We start from the raw sequence: 21544 nt of genomic DNA, 5'->3' as shown, positions 1-21544 counted from the left end.
AGTATTAAGTACCTCAGCCTTTTCTTAGTCCTTCGTCACTGTGTTTCCCTCTGTATCTAATAAAGGATGGAGATTCTCCCTAGCTCTCCTCTTCTTGTTGATATATTTATAGAAACATTTATTGTTATTTTTCACCACTGTGGCCAAATTTAGTTCCAGTTGGACCTTGGCACTTCTAATGCACCCTTACTTGAAGAAGAAACCTAACACTAGCCAGGTAACGGAGATAAACATGATCCTAAAATACTGCTAGGAAACTGGAAAACTAATACAAAACTGATTTAGATCTAAGTGCAAATTACTTCCTAAATGGGTATAAAACATATAATATTGAAGACGTACAAAGTTAGCCTGATGGACTGTTGTAAAAAATATTTTTTCCTCAGATACCAAGTTCTCACATAATTTGTTCTACATGAGTACTTGTTTAATGCCTCCATCAAAGAGCATTTGAGAAGTACCAGCCACGTCTAGGGCTAGTGGACTTCCACATACTCAGCAGAGCATTCATACTGGACTTTAATTTATTTTATTAAAAAAGTTAGTTAACGGTTTCTATTTTTTGCAATTTTTAGTTAAAGGAACTGATCGTCTGTTGCTTGATAGCATCTTTATGCAACAAAAAGTGGTTTAAACTCTGTTAATCTGCTATGGCATTTAGACCCTCCTATTTTACACAGCTGTATATTATTACAATATTTAGTGCAAGACAGGCTAGAATCAGAGTGCACAGGCAACACTGCAGTTGGCGTCAACTGCCAGACCCTCAGGGGTATCCAGTAAACAAGATTGGTCAGGTAACTATCATAATCATCTTATTTGACCTTTTAGTCTCTCCTGTGCCACTTAATTATCTTCAGAATTCCCAAACCAGACTAGATTTGTATTCCAGTTTTCCTAATGTAGGAATAAAAGGCTTTAAAGAAAGAAATTTCCCAAGTATGAGATAAAAGAACAGTAGTCATAGCCATGTGGCATAGTGGCTGTACAATTAATATGAAATCTAAACTAAAATGAACAGATTCTTACCTGATCTTTGCTGAATGTAACCATACTTTGGTAGGCAGCATCTGCAGAGGCAAATATGTGGGGGGGATTTGATGACCGCTTCACACCATGGTAAAGCTTGGAGAACTACATTTAGAAAAGAACACAGAATAGTCAAAATGCACAACTTAACTGCGTATTTAAGAATTAAAAAGCGGACAGGTTATTTGCCTACTCAACAGAAGGTAGTTGCCTGTTTTACCTCAGAGCTTTTACTGAATCACCTGGAAGAAGAGTGGTAATTCTTGGCAATGCCCAACTTCCAGAATAAAAATTACAGTACCTAAAATATATTCCAAAGTTTCTCACACAAGACAACAAGTGAAAGACAAACGCATCACAAAAAGCACAACCACAAAGATAAGCATTCAACAAAGAAAATGCCCAATATATACAAAAGAAACTTCAAAGACAAAAGTGAACCTGGAATATGGTCCCCCTATCTGCAACACTGATTTAGGCACAAACATTTATACCTCCACCTTCATATATGTAGGGAATTAAGCTACCTCTATCTTTACAGAACGCAATTAATTTGTTTCTTTTAAGCAGCTTCAATGGCACAAATAATAGCACAACAGTCAGAGCAATTCTTCAGGAAGCCATATCCTCATCATTAGAAGGTTCATATAACTATTTTCTGCTTCTCAAAAGCCCTAAACGTCACACAACAGGAACAGGTGTAGCTGGGGTAATCTCACTTCCTGTGGAATTTTTGCCACCAAGCAGGAAGGAACAAAATTAAATGAGACTGAATTAAAAAACAAACAAACAAAAAACCCAGAAAACTTAAGTCAAACTTGAAGAAGATTTGGTTTTCTGTCTCCTAGTTCCCAAAATCTTCTAGGTATTTTAGCCAGTGGAATTCATTCAAAAGGTACAGCAAGTACTGTCCACAGCTTAGAGTGTCTCTTACCTGGGGAGAATAAATGCTGAGATTCTGGAAGGGGTTTAAGGCAATTAAAATGTCTCCAACATAAGTATAAATTTGTAAGTCTGCATAGCGTTTCTGCAGCTGATGGATAATTGTATCCTGCAAAGATTGCAAAAAGTGTAATAGTTAAACAATATTTTCCTAGTTAGGAAGATTTTTGTTAATAAACTGAGAACACTGATTCAGAAATATTTATTATAGGTGCTACTAATTATTTGTCAAATCCAATACCACAAAACCAAACGTTTTCTAATGCTACAAAACTAAGTTAAATGGCAACTCACATTTGCATATCAGTAAAAATTTTGTTGTGTCAGCTTAAGAACCAAACCTTCTAAAGATAAAATGGCCATGCACACTATTGCTGCATTTCACAGTATACTTCCATTTATATTCTATTTTTATTTGACCATGGAACAACAATAATAATTTTTCAAAGATTAAATTTTAAGTTATAGCAAGAGACTGTTTTGAACAGGACACTAGCACAATTTAGTATTCCGTCTTTTTCTTGCTGCCATGCAATTGAAGGACCATCAAAATAAAAATTTACTGATACTTTGCATATAGGTGATATAGTAAATATTGTTTTATCACTTTCTGTCCAGGAGCTGTAGAGACCAGAGTACTCTATATAAATTCATCAATTTTAGGAAAAATCTCTTAAAATTCACATTTTAGGAAACTCACAAAATAATTTAAACTAGCATCACTCATAATTAAAGTCTTCCACAGAACAGAATTCACCACTATTACTTTTGTGTCACTACACAGAATATTAACAAAGTGATGGTAACAGGTCAGTCACATGAAAATTGAAAAATAGATTACAAGAAGAAACACATTTTTTTAAAAAAAGCCTAAAGAGCAGAAGCAGAGAAAATGTGAGGCACGGCTGTCAGAAGCTGCTACCTAGCCAGTACCTCATCTAGGACTTCCAGATTTACCAGATCATCATCTAGACAGTACTTGTCAGCTCCATCCACATGGTAAGGTCTTCTAGTATGTATTCGTTCATGCCTGCAAGTTTGTTAGTAGAACAGCAGTGTTATAAAACTGTATTGAAGACAGCAAACATTAAGAGGCAATGGGAAGTCATGGATGAATGTTTTGTCATGTGGAAAACACAGGCACACTGTCTGAAATACATATTTTTGTTTGAAATATCTTTTTATAAAAGCAACAGGTTATCTTGCTGTCCAGTGCAATTATTTGTTCTCTCTTTTATGATACATAAACCTATCTATTTATCAATGCTTAGAGATTTATGTATAGGCTTACTACTCTTCACTCACACAATAAAGTATAAAAAAATTCTTCCTCTTTTCCCTTCTCTTCTCACTCTAAGTTAATAAACTACCACTCAGTTTAATTAAATCTCACCCCCACACATCCAGCCTATAGTACTGTCATCTAAAGAAGTTACAAGAAGCAATAAGTAGTATAAAATCCTCCTGTTACCTCGGTGTATGCCAAAGCGCCTCCTCAGATGAACCCAAATCTGGCCCAGAACAACATTTTTGAACTACAGCTGCCATCAGACTCTAAATTGTATGGATGTTCAGTCAGCTTGTCCTTAGAGATTTAAGCCACACAATAAGCAGCAGAGACAAACTGTCACATAACCCCTTTATAATCAGATTATACTGAAGGAATCTTCGAAAATGCTGCTCATATGTTTTTTTTAAAAAACCCATCATGTTGAAAGAGGGACAAATCAAGAGGCTGTAGTATGTCTTCTACAGAGGGGGTGAAATATGAATGCTGCAAGCACAACTAGGCTTTTCTTTACAACAAACATAATCAAAGCATAGTAGGAGGACACCCACTGAGATACAGTCTGCATCCTGCTGAGTTACATTTAGCATTGATCCTCAATGACAGTCCCTGACAGATTGTTTCTGCATTAGTTGCCATGTAGAAAGTAGAAATCACACAACCCAAAACAATGCTAAATATTACATCAAGCACTAACAGAATGGTACTGTGACCTGGCAAGAAACACTGTTCTTTTATAATGTTGATGATTAATACAAAAATGTAGCAGGTCTTTTTTTCTTTAACAGTATCTTCATATACTCATGGAATCCTCTCCAAAAATGAGTACTGAGGGTTTTGCTTTTTTCCCCTTTATACACAAACATTTGAACACAGTCAGCCTTCCCTTGGTAGACAGAATGTTACCATATCCAAGAGCTATTATGGTCTGGGAAAATCTTCTAGTGTTAGCTATGAGTACAGCCTCACTGATAACTGCAAATCAAATTTAGAGATGCAAATTTTTAATGTCTATTTTTATTCAGTTTCGCTGACAAGACAGATCCTCAGGGACATGAATGCATGTAAGTGGCCTAAGGTACTTCTGTATTTTCTGATTGTTGTGTCCCATTCAAACCAGAATTCAACCTTGTCACTGCAGAGAAAAATGCTGCTGTAAATATTGTAAATAATTTAGAGGTGGGAGCACCCCTCAGTCCACAAAAGAAACAAATATTTTATCAGTTGCTTTACTTCATGTAACTAATAAGGGAATGGCTAGACACTATAGCTAACATAACTCATCTATGAAGCTTTTTCTTACTGGGGCAAACCATCATAGCCATAATATTACATTTCAACAAGCTGCAAATACAAATGTTTCTACCATAGGTACAGGGAGAAGGGGGAGGAGGGCACACTGAAGCCTAAGCATCTCTAATTGCAGAATGGCTTTACAAACTAATCTGTTATCTGATTGTGTATTAAACTCCTGCTGTTTGTGCTCCTTAAGTGATAAACGAATCCATTTTTTTATTGGAAAGGTTCGGGTTTTTTTAACAGTCTGAATACCTATGGAAACGGATCTTAGTCAAATACAAGTAAAACACAGATATCTTTGTGCATATACATATTCTTGTGCTTAACTCATTTTGCTAAGTACATGATTAGAAAGAGGATATTAAGAGCATAACATCACATTAGCTTCAAATCTCCTGCTGGCCTCATCAGTTTTCTACTGACCCTATAACCTGCAGATACATTGACAAAGGAATAGGAAGAATATAGACAGTAGCCTTTAATTAATTCCACAATTTTACATCAGAAATGCAACCTGCTTTTGAAACATTTAGAAACAGTATCTCTTCAAAAGCAGAAGTAAGCACTCCTAATTGGGGAAATATTTGTCAGTATGCCTTTTTCTGTTAATCTTTCTTTCAGACAACATACAATGTACAAGTTGTAAGCAAAAGGAAATTCAAAAGCATTAATGTTATTTGCCTTAAGGTTCAAGCAATCTCCTGCATCATCCTCTGGAGTATGCAGTCTCTCCACTGACAAAAGAAGTGGTGTAAAGGGCCAGTCACTCAAAGTCCATTGCTTTAACCAACCTGACAAACAGCATTAAATTTATTGCAGAACCTCAGGGATAAGCACTGTCTGTTGAAAAAGTTCCTGACCTCCCAAGACTTCGCTTTGCCTTGTTATCAGGCAGGAATATCTGGAAGAGGCAGAGTTTTCTTGGATTTTAAAGATAAAAGGTAAGAAGCATTTCTTCCTTAGAAGAACAATTTCATGAAGAGGGTGGGAAGCTTTCATTTGTTCAACCCATGGGGGAGAGGTAGCTTGAAAGAAAATAACCTTTTTGTAAGAGACAGCAGCCATAGTAGCAGAAGTCCATTGTAAACAGCTATATGCTCATGTGGCACTGCTACCAAGCTGATGATGGAGAAGAAAAAGCTCGATGGACCACATAGACTTGCAGATTGAAAAGTCGTCATGCTGGCAGGTTAAATGTGAGGAATACAGCAATAGAGACCAAGAATTCTCAGGTTTGTTGGAAAGCTTCCTCTCTGGTGTCTCCCCCTTTGACTCCCAACATTGCTCTATGCATGACTTTACTTTGGCATCTTGATGCAGTTAAGTATTTAAATTTATTGGGCTTTTTTCTATGACTCTCATAGGAAAAACTCTTTCTGTACTTATTCTTTGCATTACTGCTAGTTTTAACATGAATTGCACTCAAACTGAGATTTACAAGAAAAATACTCAACTCAGTGAGAAAGAAAAAAGAGTGGAGAGTGTGCTGCTGCCACACAGAGAAACAAAGCTCACTTCCTATGCATTAAAAAGGGTGTATTTTGCTCCTGTACATCGATTTTCAGCCTGGACTAATGTGTTGAAGCAAGGTCAGAATAGGAACACTGACACAGCCCTAATGGCAATATAAATGCCACATCTATAAAAAAATTTGTACAACCTTCAATAAAGATGCATAAGTTACAATCAGACCAAAGATAACTCTTTGGGTTGAGAGTAGCTTTGGTAATAATAATAAAAAAAACAACAGAGGAAGAAGTTTTTAATTGCATTAAATTATATTGTGTATAGCATCGTAGGACTGTTTCTGTTTCTGTTATTATCTCTGAGTCCACAGGAAATTACTGGTTGGGTGCAATCAGGTTCCTTGTAGTTAATTGCTTTCAAAACTAACTGTGAGCTGGCAGAGAAGCTAGCTATCTGGTTATAAGAATTACTTCCTTAGATAGACTGCTGCTGTAGTAGAGCTGGCTAATAAGAAGGAGGATGCTGCCAAACCACCATAATCTCATTTTAATATCTGACAAGGTAGCCTGAACATACTTGCCCTTACTGGTTGCTTTTTTTTTCCAGGATTTTTGTTTGTTTGTTTGTTTTCCCAGGCTTCTTCTAGTTTGCTCCTTCCCAATACACACATTTGCATGTTATCCTTCAAAACACAAGGTTTCATGACTGTACCCCTCTACAGAAACAAGACTCTAAATGGTGATCAGCAGTAGCACAGTGACCCAGTGTGACCCAAAACACTGAACTCTGGACTCTTCACTGTCTATAGTAAACTTGCTTAAAACCTTATCCACGCAAACATTGAAGTTTTTTAATTCTCTTGAAAACTGAAACAAGAGGTTAGCAGAAGATGTTTTCTTGTTGACTCCCATCAAAGAGCCTATTTACAGAGAGGCAATTAAGCTACCTAATCTGTAGGAAAACATCTAAAAAAAAGAATGAGTCCCATCTGGCTTTTGCCTCTTCAAAGGTGCTGATAACGGGGAAACTGTCACTTCGAACTATATAAATAAAACCACTTGATATTTGATCAACTGTCACTCCTAAATATCAAACCAATTACAGAATTTTCAGGCCAGGATTTATCAGTCACTTGAGGAAATAAAGAAGACCACAGCTTTGCTCAACTTGGCACTTGATACACTGGGCTAACAAAATAATTGTAGATAGCAACTGGTGGCTATTAAATATTTTTGTTACCTTAAAATTATTATAGACTTATCTCCTGCATTTCATATAGCTGTCCCACATTAAGACCCCCAAGGGAACATCCAAATGCCACAGGGTGGCCCATAATATTTAAACTTTTAAGGACAGCTTATAAGAATATTACCAAGGGCAAAATTTTAAGAATGCATTATAGGATTTCTCTTCCCTGTTTCCAATTCTAAGCTTTTAATCATGTACTTTCCTCCTTGATGTTCTGCTCCTCCACCACAGTCAAGAGGCTGTTAATAGATCTGCTTCATTTGAATTTCTCCATCTCACATGCTGCTGTGACTGCTCTTTATCCTGCATGCTACACTGGATAGAACAAAGTGGTATTTTAAGATTGTTCATAAATAAAATAATCCCTTACTTGTTCTATATTCAAAGGGGAAGAAAAAAAACCCCAAAACCCAGAACATTTTGATTTCATTCACTTCTGCCGATTGGTACTTTTCAAACCTTCAGTTAAACATTAGAGATCTTCCAGTTTTCCAATTTTTCTACTTACAAGCCATTAGAAAATTTTAAATTCTGGGTTTTTTTAATGGAATAAAATAGAAAGTTTATTTTTTTTTGAGAAAATCCTACTAAAAGATGCAAGCTTTTATCATAAAAATTTATGCGAGGAAGGTTTGGCAAAGTGGACAGAATACTGGAGTTCCAATTTTGAGTTCCTCTTTTAAATGTCTCCATGACAACCTCCATGGTAGCTTTAAAATTTATTTATGGAACTTGAGATACTGTCTATCCTAAAGGACTTCAGAAGTTTCAATATACATTTTTCAACTTTTTCAACACTGAACCAGCTGACAGCTTTGCTCAGTTTAGATGAAGTCTTGAAGAGGGCAAAAAAAGCAGGGACAATATTTGATATTTATAGACAAACTCCAGAGAACCTGCCTACTTATTGCAATACATTTTGCCAATGGCAGACAGAACTAAGAGTCATTTAATGTTCAGGAATATTAGGAAATTGAAAAAATCTCTTCTGACTTTTTCCTTCAGGTGGCCATCAGCCTGGATGTAGGAATCTCTTGTACTATGAATTTAAAAAGCAACTGACCCCACAGATGAGTTCAAGTAACAAAACTCTATTAGAAAGTGAGCAGCCCACTCTTATAATCTCCTAGAATGGACTATCAAACACACTCAAACACTTTTTAACAAAAAAAATCTGTGCAAACAGAGCAAATGTTTACTTTTGTTTACTTTATGCAAAGAATTAACAATATCCATAATCTTTGCCTAGAGTCTTCTCAGGCTCTATGGCAGAAAGAAAATGAAAGAAAAATTGGCTAGATCTGCAGTTATTATATATGTTTCTCTTCATTAACAGGTTTACAGTCACCAAAGGTATAGTATGGCTTTAGAGAACAAGTCTGCCTCAGACAACTGCTGCTTTTTTGTAGGCATAATGTATTAAGTGAAGCTATGAGTATCCATTCCCTAAGCAGAGGAACAGAGAAATATTGAGAGTAAGAATCCAGAGCTAGCCACAGGAAAAAAGTAGCCATATTTATCAACACTCAGTTATTAATGCTGTCCCAAAAACATTTTTATAATTCTGGTTATCATAGCTGACCAATGCTATCATGTTCTGCTGTCCACACCTTACTGTAACATTAGATTTATCCTTTTTTTCCAGTTCTGCAATTTAATGCTGCATGAGGTACGAATCTTTAGGAATTAATTACATTTCTTGTCCTCACAATGGTATTATGTGTGAGGACATTATAGGAATAACCTGAAAGCATTTTACAGTCCTGGTGTGAGTAAAGATTAGGAAAGCAATAAAAAGAAATGGGAAAAAACAAACAAAAAAACCCCAAACCACCAAACAAAACAACAAACAAAAAAACCCACACACAACCTGAGCAACCTCTCTGATTTTAAGAAATGTTTCCTGCTTAGAGGCAGGTATATATTGCTGGGACTAAGAGTGCTCTGACTGTCAAGATGAATGACAAATTAGTAATCATATGCTAAAAAGTAGTGATGTATTTGACCTTAAGAATAGATGGGAAAGAAAAATTCAGCCTTGCTGAAACAAATATACATGAAGCAACATTCTGATGTACTAACGTATATCTTTTAAGGATTAAAGAGCTTTTATATAAATCGAACTAGTGGACTAGCACTGAATATGCTCTTTAAAATTAAACTTTATATAACTGCTTCTATGGCAAAGTTAATGGAAAGTATATTGTTGTTCATTATGCAAGCAATTATGCCTTGGTATTGTTAGAAACTAGACAAAACATACACATAGTTAACTGGTAGTTTATAAAAAGCATAGGGAGAAGAGATAAAGATAATGCCCAGAGCTTATGTTTATACAGCTGTGACACTGGACTTTCTCACAAAGTTTTTCCCCACGAGAGTGTAAGAAACAGGAAATGCAGGAGTGGAGCGCTGATGCTGAAGCTTCAGCATCATTAAAGACATGGCAAAGCTCAATGATTTCAGTCTAAAAGATGCCAACAGATGAAAAAAACCCCTTCTTCTTTATTAAAAGTGTAGCAAGATAATACCCTGGCTAGGTATTCTGAATCTGAAAATACCTGCAGGTATATCTGCATCTCTCCGGGGAAAATAATCTATGAAAAAACAAAGCTGGAGGAAAAGCTTCAAAGAGCATCTATTTCTGTTAAAAAAAAGCAGGGTAGTTTTCAAGTTTTTTATTTTAAAACTCTTCATAGCAGAAATTCTTTTTCATTAGTTTCTAATCTAAAGGAAGTAAGAGTAAAAAGCCCTCCAGGAAGTTATCACACGGCAAAGAGCAAAGTGACAACAATATGTTTATCAGCAACAAATTGGTTCATAGCAACAAGTGTGTGCTTTAGTAGTCTCTTTAGATAGCAAAGTGCCCCTTCAGTTCAGAGGTATGGATAACTGTGCTGAAGTTAAGCCTGGTTATCCTGCATAGAAGAACTGAACAATGAAAGAAACTGAATTTAGGAGACATTTAAGTCTCCAGAGGTAGACCCAGATAATCCTGCAAAAAGGATCTTGCTTGCTACTTTCTACCCCTCTCCCTCTTATCACTGGTTCTGTGGAGCATTCTCTCCTTTAGTTCAGCTGTATCAGCTGCCTCTGCAACCACTAACACAGTAGATAATGATTTCTGTGTTTCTACCAGCTTAGGTTTTTCTTTCTTACTTTAGAAGTTACAGGTCAGGAGGTTTTGGTAATCACTAAAGCTGCAATAAAAACAGCATCATGAGCTTGTTCCTGAGAGCTGTGGGAAAATGAGAGAAAGAAGCCAGTTCTTTTCAGAAGCAGTGAAGTCCTAGATAAGTGGTCCAAATCTCTTCATCATACATTCTAAATCAGTAGTCCTAACTTTCTAGTATGCAGGCTTGCTCTCAGAAAATGACTTTAATGTCCCAGAACAGGCAAAACTGGCATGGCTCAACTGGAAAGAGAATCCTATTAAAATAAACAGAGATGCTTTGTCAGTAAAGAATCAAAAGATGCAAGTGCAAAGCACTGATGCTGGAAAACTTTCAAATGAGACAACACCCAGATACCTCCTGATCAGCTGTCATCACCAGTGACTTCCTAGGTTCCCTCACAGCAGAAGCGTTTACAGAGCCAAGTTCTTTACTATTGTGAGACTATATCTATGCCTCTGGGGAAAACAATAATTAGATGCTCCTGGTGGCTGGTTCTCTTGTAATAATCTTAAGTTTGTGGTCCAATATTAACTGTCTGGCCCACAGACTTGGTATTTTGCAGGGATATGCTTTTGCAATCTCATTAAAGTTTAAAACAATTTGATCAAGTTTCAAATCTCTGGAAAATCAGCACTTCATCATTCTGAACAACATGTTGTAGATTTCAATGGTAAATGATGACTAAATTCTTGCACTCTTTGAGCATGCTCTCAGCCCCAATCAAAATGGGTTGGTGCTCCAAAGAACCAGTAAGGATTCCATAGTGTAAAGCTGCAACAACTGAAAACCCAGTCTTTAATAATAGCAGTTAGGCCTATTGGATTCAAAGTGAAGCCAACTGCAAGATCCACTGGCTTCAAAGTGAACATAAAAATGACTGTCTCTCCAGCAGACTAATTATGTCTCCTGTCTTATTTGTTCACTGGCCATCTAATTCATCTAACCCATCTAATTCAGAGACATGGCTAAAAGCCAATCAAGAGTCCAGGAAAGAACAAGATGAATACAAAGAGTCTGCTGAGAGCAGAGCTATAGGAGTAGCAGAGAATCTCTAACAGATCTGGGAAAGGTGAATTTAGTGATAAGGAGGAACAAGAGAGCTCCAAGCTACATTACCAGGTGAGGAGGAACACCAAGAGCAGAGAAAAGGCTCACAAAATAGAAGAACATGGACTAGGACTTGCTGGAAAAGGTGGAAATAAGAAACAGAAGCTACTGGAGAGATAGAGGAAGAAGACACAAGATGCTGTCTAGCAGAACAAAGCCTTAAGTACAGACAGAATGAATAGTGAATGAAGACTGATGGGAAAGATGGGTCACATAATGACCTGTGACAGGGAACCTGGGAATAATTGGCGAAGCAAATTTTGGGCCAGCAGGGACAATAATAGAACTTAGACTGCTAGGGAGGATAAGATTAGGACTAAACTCATTGCAATAGTCTCCATCACCACTACAGTCTGCAGGTGCTACTGCACATAAGTTGCAAGTATTCACCCGTGGCAAACAAAATATTTAAAATGGGTTAGGTGGTAAGAGGATGGACAAAATCCCTCAGGTGAGCACTGATTGATACTGGAGGTGCTGGGAAGTAAAATCCATCCTATATTCCAGTCATGCATAGTAAGCATAATGCACAAAAGCTTTTCTGTCACAGGATTCCCAGTTCATATATTGAAAGGCTTGAGGAAAGAAATGCTATCTTGGTCTTGATTCTTTTTCACTCCACAGTATGGAGATAGATTCCAGAAGTCTGTATTGTAATACCACGAGGAATCCATTTCAGAGCTCCTTTTAGTACAAGGATCATTTCAATCTGTTTATATCTTCTATTTGATCAGCAGCTGGGAAAACTCTGATAACTTTCAGGCTAGCCAATCCACTGCTGTAGCCAATTTGATCTGGGAAGTGTTACTTGGGGGTCTGCCTAGGAGGCTCTTTACAGCATAAACTTCTCTTGTAACACTACCATGGCTCCCTCACCCACAGTGAGCAATTCCTGGTATATTTTTTCCAGAAAAGAAAAAAACAAAACAAAAAACCCCCAAACAGAACCCAAAGTCCAACAGAAGTCAGCTTCACCTTGAAATTGTACTTGCAGCTATTCCTTTATTTTAACTTGCACGTTTTTGTTTGGGCTTTTAGTATTTTAAGCTACAGAGTCTTATGACATGTAAGTATATACATGTTTATGACTTCTGAATCATGACATTTAATTTTCTTCATCAACATTAGTAGGTATTTGTTTATAATAATGGCCTAGAGCTTATCTTACTCTAGACAAATTTCATATTACAGAATGATTGCTGCTCTGGGAAGGTGCGTTCATTTGCATTTAATCTTCTTAAAACAGTGAAATTCTGCCACCCTCTGGACAACAACTAAACTAAGATACATTTGCAATCAGACTCAAAAGTAAAAAATCCCACTGCCACTGGTAAACATTAAGTGCTTTTTAAGCACATTTTAAAATTAATTACTAGGCTGAATGAAAAAAAACCGAGCAGTTAATATTAAACAACACCCAAGACAGTTAATTCAAATACAAAACAGCCTTCTTAATAACAGCATCTAATGAAACAGCAATTTTTGTCTGTAAGAAGACAACGTTCATTCTCTTTTTAACCTTCTCTAGTAGTAATTTCATTGTTTGCAGTTATATTTTTAAAGATCTGCTATCAAAATATGATCTAAGTTTTCATTATTCCGATTTCCACAAACTAGGATATTCTGGCATTGTAAGCATCTCTGTGACAAAGCCAAAACTGAATACTTACACAACAGAGTTCAGAGGGAAGGTGGCTAAGGAGAAGGTTGGTTGCATCATGGCTGATCAAATGAGCTTTAAAAAGCATCAACGGGAAAATGTCTCTTGTGTTTACATGGCACACAGCACTTAACCCTGATAATATTGCAAGTCAATGCATTGATATGATCATTTGAAACAGTAAATGTCTGTGCATTCGAAGTTTCAAACTCTGCTTCCAGGCTTAGTATGGGGAAGGAGGGCTGTGGCATTGATACAGTACCTTGTTTTGGCTATGGAGCCCAGCTGCTGCTGTTCCTGGATGAGCTCAGCCAGCTGTTTCTGCAGAGACATATCTTTACCTTGCACTTGTTTAATGAAAGGATGCTCCAAAAGGTGGGTGACTGAAGGACGCTTTTCAAAATCCTTGATAAGACACCTGGGACAGAGAAATAGTGGTCTCAGGCAATGATGTTATTTTACTACAGCATAATTTAAGTTGGCTTACTGGGTGGCTGTTAGTGTACAGTAGTTTCCATTTCACAAATTTAGAGTTCCTTAGTATGCAACAAGACTCTTCCTCTACATTAGAATCAATCTAGCATAAAATACTTAACTGAGTGAATTCTCCCTACAAGTACACTAGTATAAAGGCTATAAATTTGAGCTCATTTAATCTCTTTTTAGCTGTAACCAGCTTACTATGAGAAAATGGCATTGTATCTTTTAAGTGCTGCATAGTTAATATACTTTAAACTAAGATGAACAGACAATACTTAATTCACTTTTTTACCTATTCTCTGATATGTGTTTTGACTAAGAACTGCAGGAGATAGCCTAATAAAAACCACAAGTGAAACCTGTGATACAGAGCTTTGTTTTGTTTTAAAATTAATTTTCCAGGAAGGTCTTCTATATTGCAATGATATATGCCAGCATAAGACTCTTGCAAAATTCTGCAAATCCACATATTTCAAACTGGGAGGGAGAGAGATATAACTTAGTCAGAATTAAATGCTGGTCAGGGTACTAAAGTTAAATCTGTGAAAAGAACAGGTGATCTAGTAATGAGTAAAAACATAAATCTTATTAAATTTGCTGACAATGTAATGCTTCTTTATATAACTGAGATTTAAATTGAGGAAATATAGAAAATTGAGCTGAAATAATACATTCTAAACAGAAAAATTATCTAATTTTTTATATTAAAGTATTCTGTTATCATGCTCAAATAATTATATTGACATTGAGAATGTGAAAACGAAATGCTGCAATTCAGTACATAATTTCAACAAACTATATTCCAAGATGAGTTTATTTGAGATGAGATGCATCCATATTAAATCTCATAATTGCTGATACTAAGAGACACACCTAAAGTACTTCTTTAATGGGGCCAAGTACCACAAGTAATTACTACCTTTTCACCCAAAAGTTCAATGAAAGTTTAATACCTCTTAGAATAACTTACATTCTAGCAGTACCAATAAACATTTGCAAAATTTAAGCTACGTTTAAAAAAAATAAAATCAGCATGTTAATTAATTTCAAGCACTATCAAGTAGATTAGCAAATTATTAAAGTTTATCCTCACCTCAGGTACTTTAATGAAGCCTAATGTCTGGTCCTAAAATCTGAAATATCTTGCAACATAACTTTAATATTTTAGGTTCCAGAAAAACATTTTCCCAACCTCTTCTTTGTATGACTAGTCCAGGAAAGAGAGCCTTTAAAACAGGTTAGCAGTTTTGTAACTGTTTTGGTGAGTTTTCCTATAGAACTGTAGATTTCTGGTAGAAAAACTGAAGTAACAGAACCTGCTTTATCTCCATCCCTCTGAGAGCAAGGCTATAAACACCAGTCCTTCCCTCCCATGAAAAGATCCATCATTAGCCTTCAACAGGTTCTGACAAACTCCCCCCCACGCTCCCCCAACCTTTTCCTTTTGTGATCCATGGCTTTCAAAAGTCGATACACCCACAGAGACAAAATGATCCATGCCAATCCTGGTTAAATTTATATGTTTCTTGAGAAAAAGGGAAAAAAGCATTTGAAAAGAACGATAATATTAATCAGGGGGACAGGGGTAAAAAATACAAACAAACCATGAAAAAACTGTGCAGCATTAAAAAATCACAGATTGATGGCAAGTATATGCAGTGGAGACTTGCGTCTGAAAAGCTCATCCATTCAGTGATTTTTACCATTCCACCAATAATTAAAAGTTTATAGTATTTATGCTATAAATTTAATATGTTCTCTTGTTAAATTTTATTACATCAGAAAACTCCATTAGTATTACTGAATCCAAGTGAAGCTATATCATAGAATAATAAAATAGTTTGAGTTGTATGGACCTCTAAAGGTCACGTAGCCCAACCCTTCTGCAATAACCAGGGACACCTTCAAATGGATCGGCTGCTCAGAGCTCCATCCAACCTGACCTTGAATGTTTCCAGGGATGGGACATCTACCACCTCCCTGGGTAATCTGTTCAAGTGTTTCACCACCTTCATTGTTAGCATTTGTTCCTTAAATCTAGTCTGAATCTACCCTCTTTCCTTTTGGAACCATTACCTCATGTCCTACTGCAACTTGCCCAAATGGCAGTTACTTTTCAGAAAATAAGAACATTCGATTTTAAATGGATTCTCTTTAAGAAATTACACAATTCCAGAGTATCTCATGTTTACCAGAAGGGTGAAGAACACACAAATCATACCTGGTCATATGCAGTTATTAATATGAATTCTACTCTGAGGTATGAAACAACGCAACTCCAAGGGAACTCTAAAGACAAGACACGGAAGTGGCAAAAGAAATTTTTCCATGTAGATACCCCCTAAGTGAAACACCTGCATGTCTAGGATACTGCCTTAATTAAGGAAGCACAACAAGAAGATATGGAAGAAGAACATATTAGGAAAAAAAAGTTGCTAGCTGCTGTATTATGTGCCTGAAAAGCTAGCTGCTTGGGTCTGGCAGGTGTTTTAATGAGCATAAGTAAATTCTGTAAGGGACATGATCTTGAAGATTACTTCAGGGTTACCTCTGCTTCTGGTGAATACTCCTGCCAGTCCTTTCCTGAAGAGTCACTTCGCATGTGTGCTACTCTTCTGCTTTGCAACTATCAAAGTTTATTTACTGTTTCATCTACATGCAGCCTTCATTCTGTGGTCACTTAGCCTGTAGGTCACCTTCAGCCTGTGGTTACTTAGGATTTCACTTTAAACACAAATAAAACTACATAATTTCATTAGACAGCCAAGCTAATGACACAAGATACATCCATGAGATTCTGTAACCAAAGTCTATCTTCCAAGCAGAGATGGAGCACATACTATTGTGCCAAGCTTGTGCCTGTATTGGAAGAACAGAGCCCTTTCAGGTAAGTTAGTAAGATGGGACAACAAAGCAGAAAACTAGTTACTAACAGCTGTGCTAGGGTGAGGGACAGGTGCTTAAATTCACATCTGTAACTTCTGTGCAAGTACTTCTACTCCAGTTCAGGGAAAAGACTGACAGGAGAATGGACATCTCTGCTGAAGTTGTTTTAATCCATCAAGTTAAAAAACAAGTTCTTAGCATATTAGGAACCCAGCAGCAGAGAGACCAGGCAGGCTATAGGAAATTAAAGCGTGTATGACGTATACACTCTCTTTGTGCTCTGAAACAGCAGAAGTGTTGATACAGTCAGTTCCAGCAATTACTCCTTATTATGTTTCAAGTGCCAGTAACCAGCTTGCAGCTTAGTCACAGGAGGTGCTGTGGGCTCAGGGTGTACTCAGTGCCAGTTTGGTGCATCACCAGGTCTGCTGAGATGGAGTGCTATAACATGATGCTGAAAAGATAGTCCTTATGTTTCTCCTCCTGGTGCATACTCCTTTGTACTAATTCCTGTCTCTGTAGACAAGACCTACTAATATTCTGAGATGTATTTACATGCTCTGCTTCCACATGCTATCATTTCAACTGGGTTGCTTTTAGTGCACTGAATGCATGCTGCTCCTTCTGTTCTTACCCACCATTACATGTAACATAACAATTCTTGGGCAACTACTTATGTGCTATTAATTAATACACAAAACCCCCTAGCTGTATTAACATTTGAAAGAGTACAGAAAAAAATCAGCTTTTATAATGTCACTTATCAGAAAACACTCAATGCAGCCAACAGAAATCAGTGTGTGAAAAAGTATTAAGAAGTCATATCACTGAAGGATTTGTTTCTGAGGAAAGCAGAAACTAAAATATCTTCATGTGTCCATCTCAGTAATCCTTTAAAGTCAATTTGGACAGTTAGTTTAGGCACTGTCAAATTTCAACCATGCTGCAATTACATTAAAAAATCAATAAAATGTGGTTCACCTCCAAATTAAGCCAATCTGTTTGGCTTGCAGAAATTATTCAAAAAAAACCAAGTGGTAACACTGCCTTTCTTTGATAAAATTAACTATCAAATCTACTAGAAGATGGGTTTTACATAAGGTATGATGAAAACTATCATACTTGGTCTGCTCTTTTTTTCATCTAAAATAACATGAAGGGTAAGTAGAGACTGAAAAGGAAACAACAAACATTTTAATGTTTGCCTTGATGAAACTCAATCTACTACCTAATCAAAAATTCTAGTATCTTTCATCATGCTTTCTTAGCTGAAAATTAATTCTCAGAATTCATTAGTGTCACTACATTAAACATAGGTTGCAGCCATTTGCTGCAATCTCACAGCCAGGCTCCTAAGCACCATTTCTATTCTGCCACAATTACAGGCAAAGATGAAGCATTTATTAGCAGGGGACAAGAGCAGACTCCTACACACACAGGCCTGTCTGAGACAGCCTCTAAAAATTCACTGGCTGCTTGCACTCGGATGATAACATTGTTGGAATTGCTGCCTCTCAACCATGTGAACTATCATTTTGCCAGCAGCAAACCAGATGACTCAAAAGGGGAGCTATTTATCAGCATTCATGAGCTAATATTTACTAATGAATAAATGGAGAAAAACAGATTTCATAAGAACTGCAGGGGTGGTCGAAATCTCCTGTGTGTTCAGAAACAGAAAACAATTACCAGCGTCATTCATTACTGCAGCCAAACCTAAGCAGAGCAGCAGCAGCAATTTCTTTCAAAAATTGTCTTTCATCAGATCTATTATGGTCTACCTGGCTATAAGCACTTTCTTTAAAAATAAAGACAGCAAACAGCTTCAATCCTTATAGCTTAATTACATGATCATTCGTGTCTAGTATTCTCTTCAGTTATTACATTTTGTGAATGCTACATTTTCTGATGATTCCTCATTTGCTGGCAGTGAATTGCTGAAATATATTTATCTAATAAAGCAAATTCCAACCAGACATCTCGTCACTGTTTATCATCTACATGCACAGAAGATGCATAGGGTTTCATTTGGAAGAAATGACAACTGTGTATCAGACTCTGTATTAGAGCTGGAGAATCTACACCACAGCTTCTGGGCAAGAGCTATGAAGTATATGATTTGTTCAACAAATGACTGAAGTTCTCATTGCCACTCCTCTGGTCCCTATCTCTCTGCCAGTCCTCGGCCCATCAGGGTGCTCTCATCATCATCAGCTCCTCCAACAGCTCTACATCACTCTCCTCTGCCCTCCAAATACTTCACTTTGCACAAGTAACTGCTGCTTCATCTGCTGCCTAGCAGTGGAACAGAAGAGCTTCCCAGGGTCTTGAACAGAACTTCAGGTTATTCTGAGAAGCTGAGACCCTCTCCTTCCAATGCCAGAAAAACAGTTACCAGGTTGCCCCCAAAGGTAGAAACAACTTAGCTGAGCATCTAGAACAGAAGTTTCCCAGAGGGAGAGAAGTAGTAAGGTCATATTCCCTTGATCTTCTCCCTAAGCAGGGAGAATATCTCCAGGTTCTGAGATTTTTGTTTCTTGTCCCAGCACTTTGCCAGATACTTCAATGAGAAAGTTGTTTCACAGTGGAAGATTAGTGAAATTAAAAGTGCAACCCCAACAGGGTTGCCCCTCCTGCTTAAAGATGTGGAAGGACAGACTGCCAAGCAAGATCACCTAGGCCAGGTACATTAGGTCAGAGACTTTCCAGTTAAGGAAGGAAAAATTACAATCTCAGACTGGTTTTTAATTGGTTACAATATTCTGTTTCTACTCATTTTTCTGACTGTTCCTCTTCTGTACCACACACAGCTGTGACATACACTGGTAAGTCTCAGGCACCAGAGAGGTGGAGAAGAAAGAACATTTCATTAATTAAATTTATAATAATGATGCAGGGATGTCCTCGCTTCCCTGAAGCCTCCCTGCTTCCCATTCCCAAGCCTACCATCCCCCACTGCTGCAGGTCACTTCTTTGAAAAAATGAACTAAAAAACTGTGACAGCTTTGCCAACAGCATTTGTGTTTTCAGCCCTAATTCAACAGGACATACAGGATACACATACTCTGATCTGCAGAACTATATATAGTTGTTCCTTTGGGAAAAGCAAATGCTGAGCACTAAGGGTATGCATATAGGTTAAATACATCTCCTGTCTAAAACCAGCATCCCATGATAAATAATGAGCATGATACTGTTCCTTCTGCTACAATCAGACTGAATTTATGACATTGTGCCAAATCATGACATGCATAATATCAATTCTGATGGTCAGAACACATTTATATCTTTATTGATCTGCCTTTTGGTAGCAAGCGCAGTGAATTACTGATCTTCCTTAACACTGAGATAAATACTCTAACAGTGAAATGTCAGCAGCACCTGGTTTCTTAATTAATCTTCTTTCAGTTTAATTTTTAACATCAAGTACTACATAGTGTAATTTAGAGCACATCTGAAACCTAAAAAAAGTTCATTCACATTGACATTGTTAAACTAGATATAGTAAATAGCTTTACCTTTCTAAAGCTTCAAAAATTACAACTATTTCCCAGCCTCCTTTATTCTGGCTCATGTATATGATTTAGAGCACAACTAATAGAAACTCTATGGAGTGGCACCTCTTGGAGCTCTTAGAATGAGTCAGACTTCGCTCATGTTGAAACTCTCAGAATTTTATCAGAGGCAAGAGAAATTCAGTTCAAAGAACTTTAGGGAACATCTCAATAGTATCAAAAATATTTATTTATTGTATTATTAAACCTGACTGCCCTCTGCCCCCTGCTGTGAAATCCCAAATCCAGCCAGGTCATTTGCAGGAATTCACAAACACAAGGGCAGGTAAGATCAGGTTAATGCTACTACCTGGGAGTCCAGAGGCAGTAAAAACATGATACCCATTACTGTGTGCCAGACCTGCCCTGTACCCCACGGCCTACAAGAGGAGCAGAAGCATCTGTGCTTCCTGGACCTTCCTGTAATCTAAGATACCCTTCACCTAAAAGCATGCTGGACCACTTCATTTCCAGCTCTGCTGTTAAATTATTATGTGACTTTGAGCAACATGCCCTTCATTTCAGTTTCTTCAGTAAATTTTCAGTAGAATATTTCAACTGGAAGGAGTAAAACAAACTACTACAAGATCAGCACAGATATTTTCCCTTCTCTTCACTCTTGCCACTTCCCTTCCCTTCCCCACAACTTAGTGTTCATGCCTACCACTTAGGTTTTACTGTTCTCAGTCTTCTGCTGTATTCAAGACTATACTCTTACCAACTAATATAGAAGTGAAAACCATGTGGTAACAGCTGGTTACATCCTGCCTTTATATTTACTTTCAAGTAAAGCAAAGAGATAGCAATAAATGGTAAAAATGCGAGCACTCCAGAAGCATGTGAACTTCAAATTAGGCTTAAGAAGCATCCCTGTGAAAGAGCAATAAGCAAAAACTACTCAAGAAACTGAAATACTGTCACTTAATAGGAGCTTGAAGAAGAGAGTAAGGAAACTTTGTCTCCCGAGACAAGTACTTCACATGCTCTCTGATACTACAATCTTGTATGCAGCATGTGAAAATTTACAGATTTGGTGGTAAACTTACATGTCACAATTTGTGTCTCTGTGACATTTGCAAACCTCTTTGTCTTCTTAGACACTGTAAAATTAATGAGTTATGTCAAACACATTTTGTTCTCAGTGATAGAAACAGCATAATGTTCTTTATTTAATCCAAATACAGTGTCACTAAATTTACTAGATTGTGAAAAATAATCTGCATTCAGAGAAGTTATACCTAAATAGAGCACTTAAAACCTGTATTATCTAGATGATCTATTAATTTAATAACCCTGAACGTAGATTCATCAGTAAGAAACTCAGCTTGTGAGGCTGTGTTTAAGCTGAGTACAAAAATTAAGTTTATCAAAACTAAAAACTGTATTTGTATTGCAGTTGTAATGCCAT

At 37.0% G+C, this 21544-nt stretch overlaps 1 protein-coding gene across 1 annotated transcript in view; it reads right to left on the bottom strand.

The window, feature by feature from the left end:
* MYO3B (myosin IIIB) overlaps positions 1-21544 on the bottom strand; it is a 183681-nt gene that overhangs the window by 93966 nt on the left and 68171 nt on the right. Inside the window, exons 10-13 of the mRNA XM_030454152.1 lie at positions 13479-13634; positions 2905-3001; positions 1964-2080; positions 1030-1134 (exon numbers count right to left, since the gene is read on the bottom strand). Of these exons, the coding sequence (XP_030310012.1) occupies positions 1030-1134; positions 1964-2080; positions 2905-3001; positions 13479-13634 (475 nt within the window). The remainder of the gene's footprint in view (positions 1-1029; positions 1135-1963; positions 2081-2904; positions 3002-13478; positions 13635-21544) is intronic.

This window comes from Calypte anna, chromosome 7 (genome assembly GCF_003957555.1).
Source record: "Calypte anna isolate BGI_N300 chromosome 7, bCalAnn1_v1.p, whole genome shotgun sequence".
Lineage (NCBI taxonomy): Eukaryota > Metazoa > Chordata > Aves > Apodiformes > Trochilidae > Calypte > Calypte anna.
This window is presented reverse-complemented; position numbering and strand designations above follow the sequence as displayed.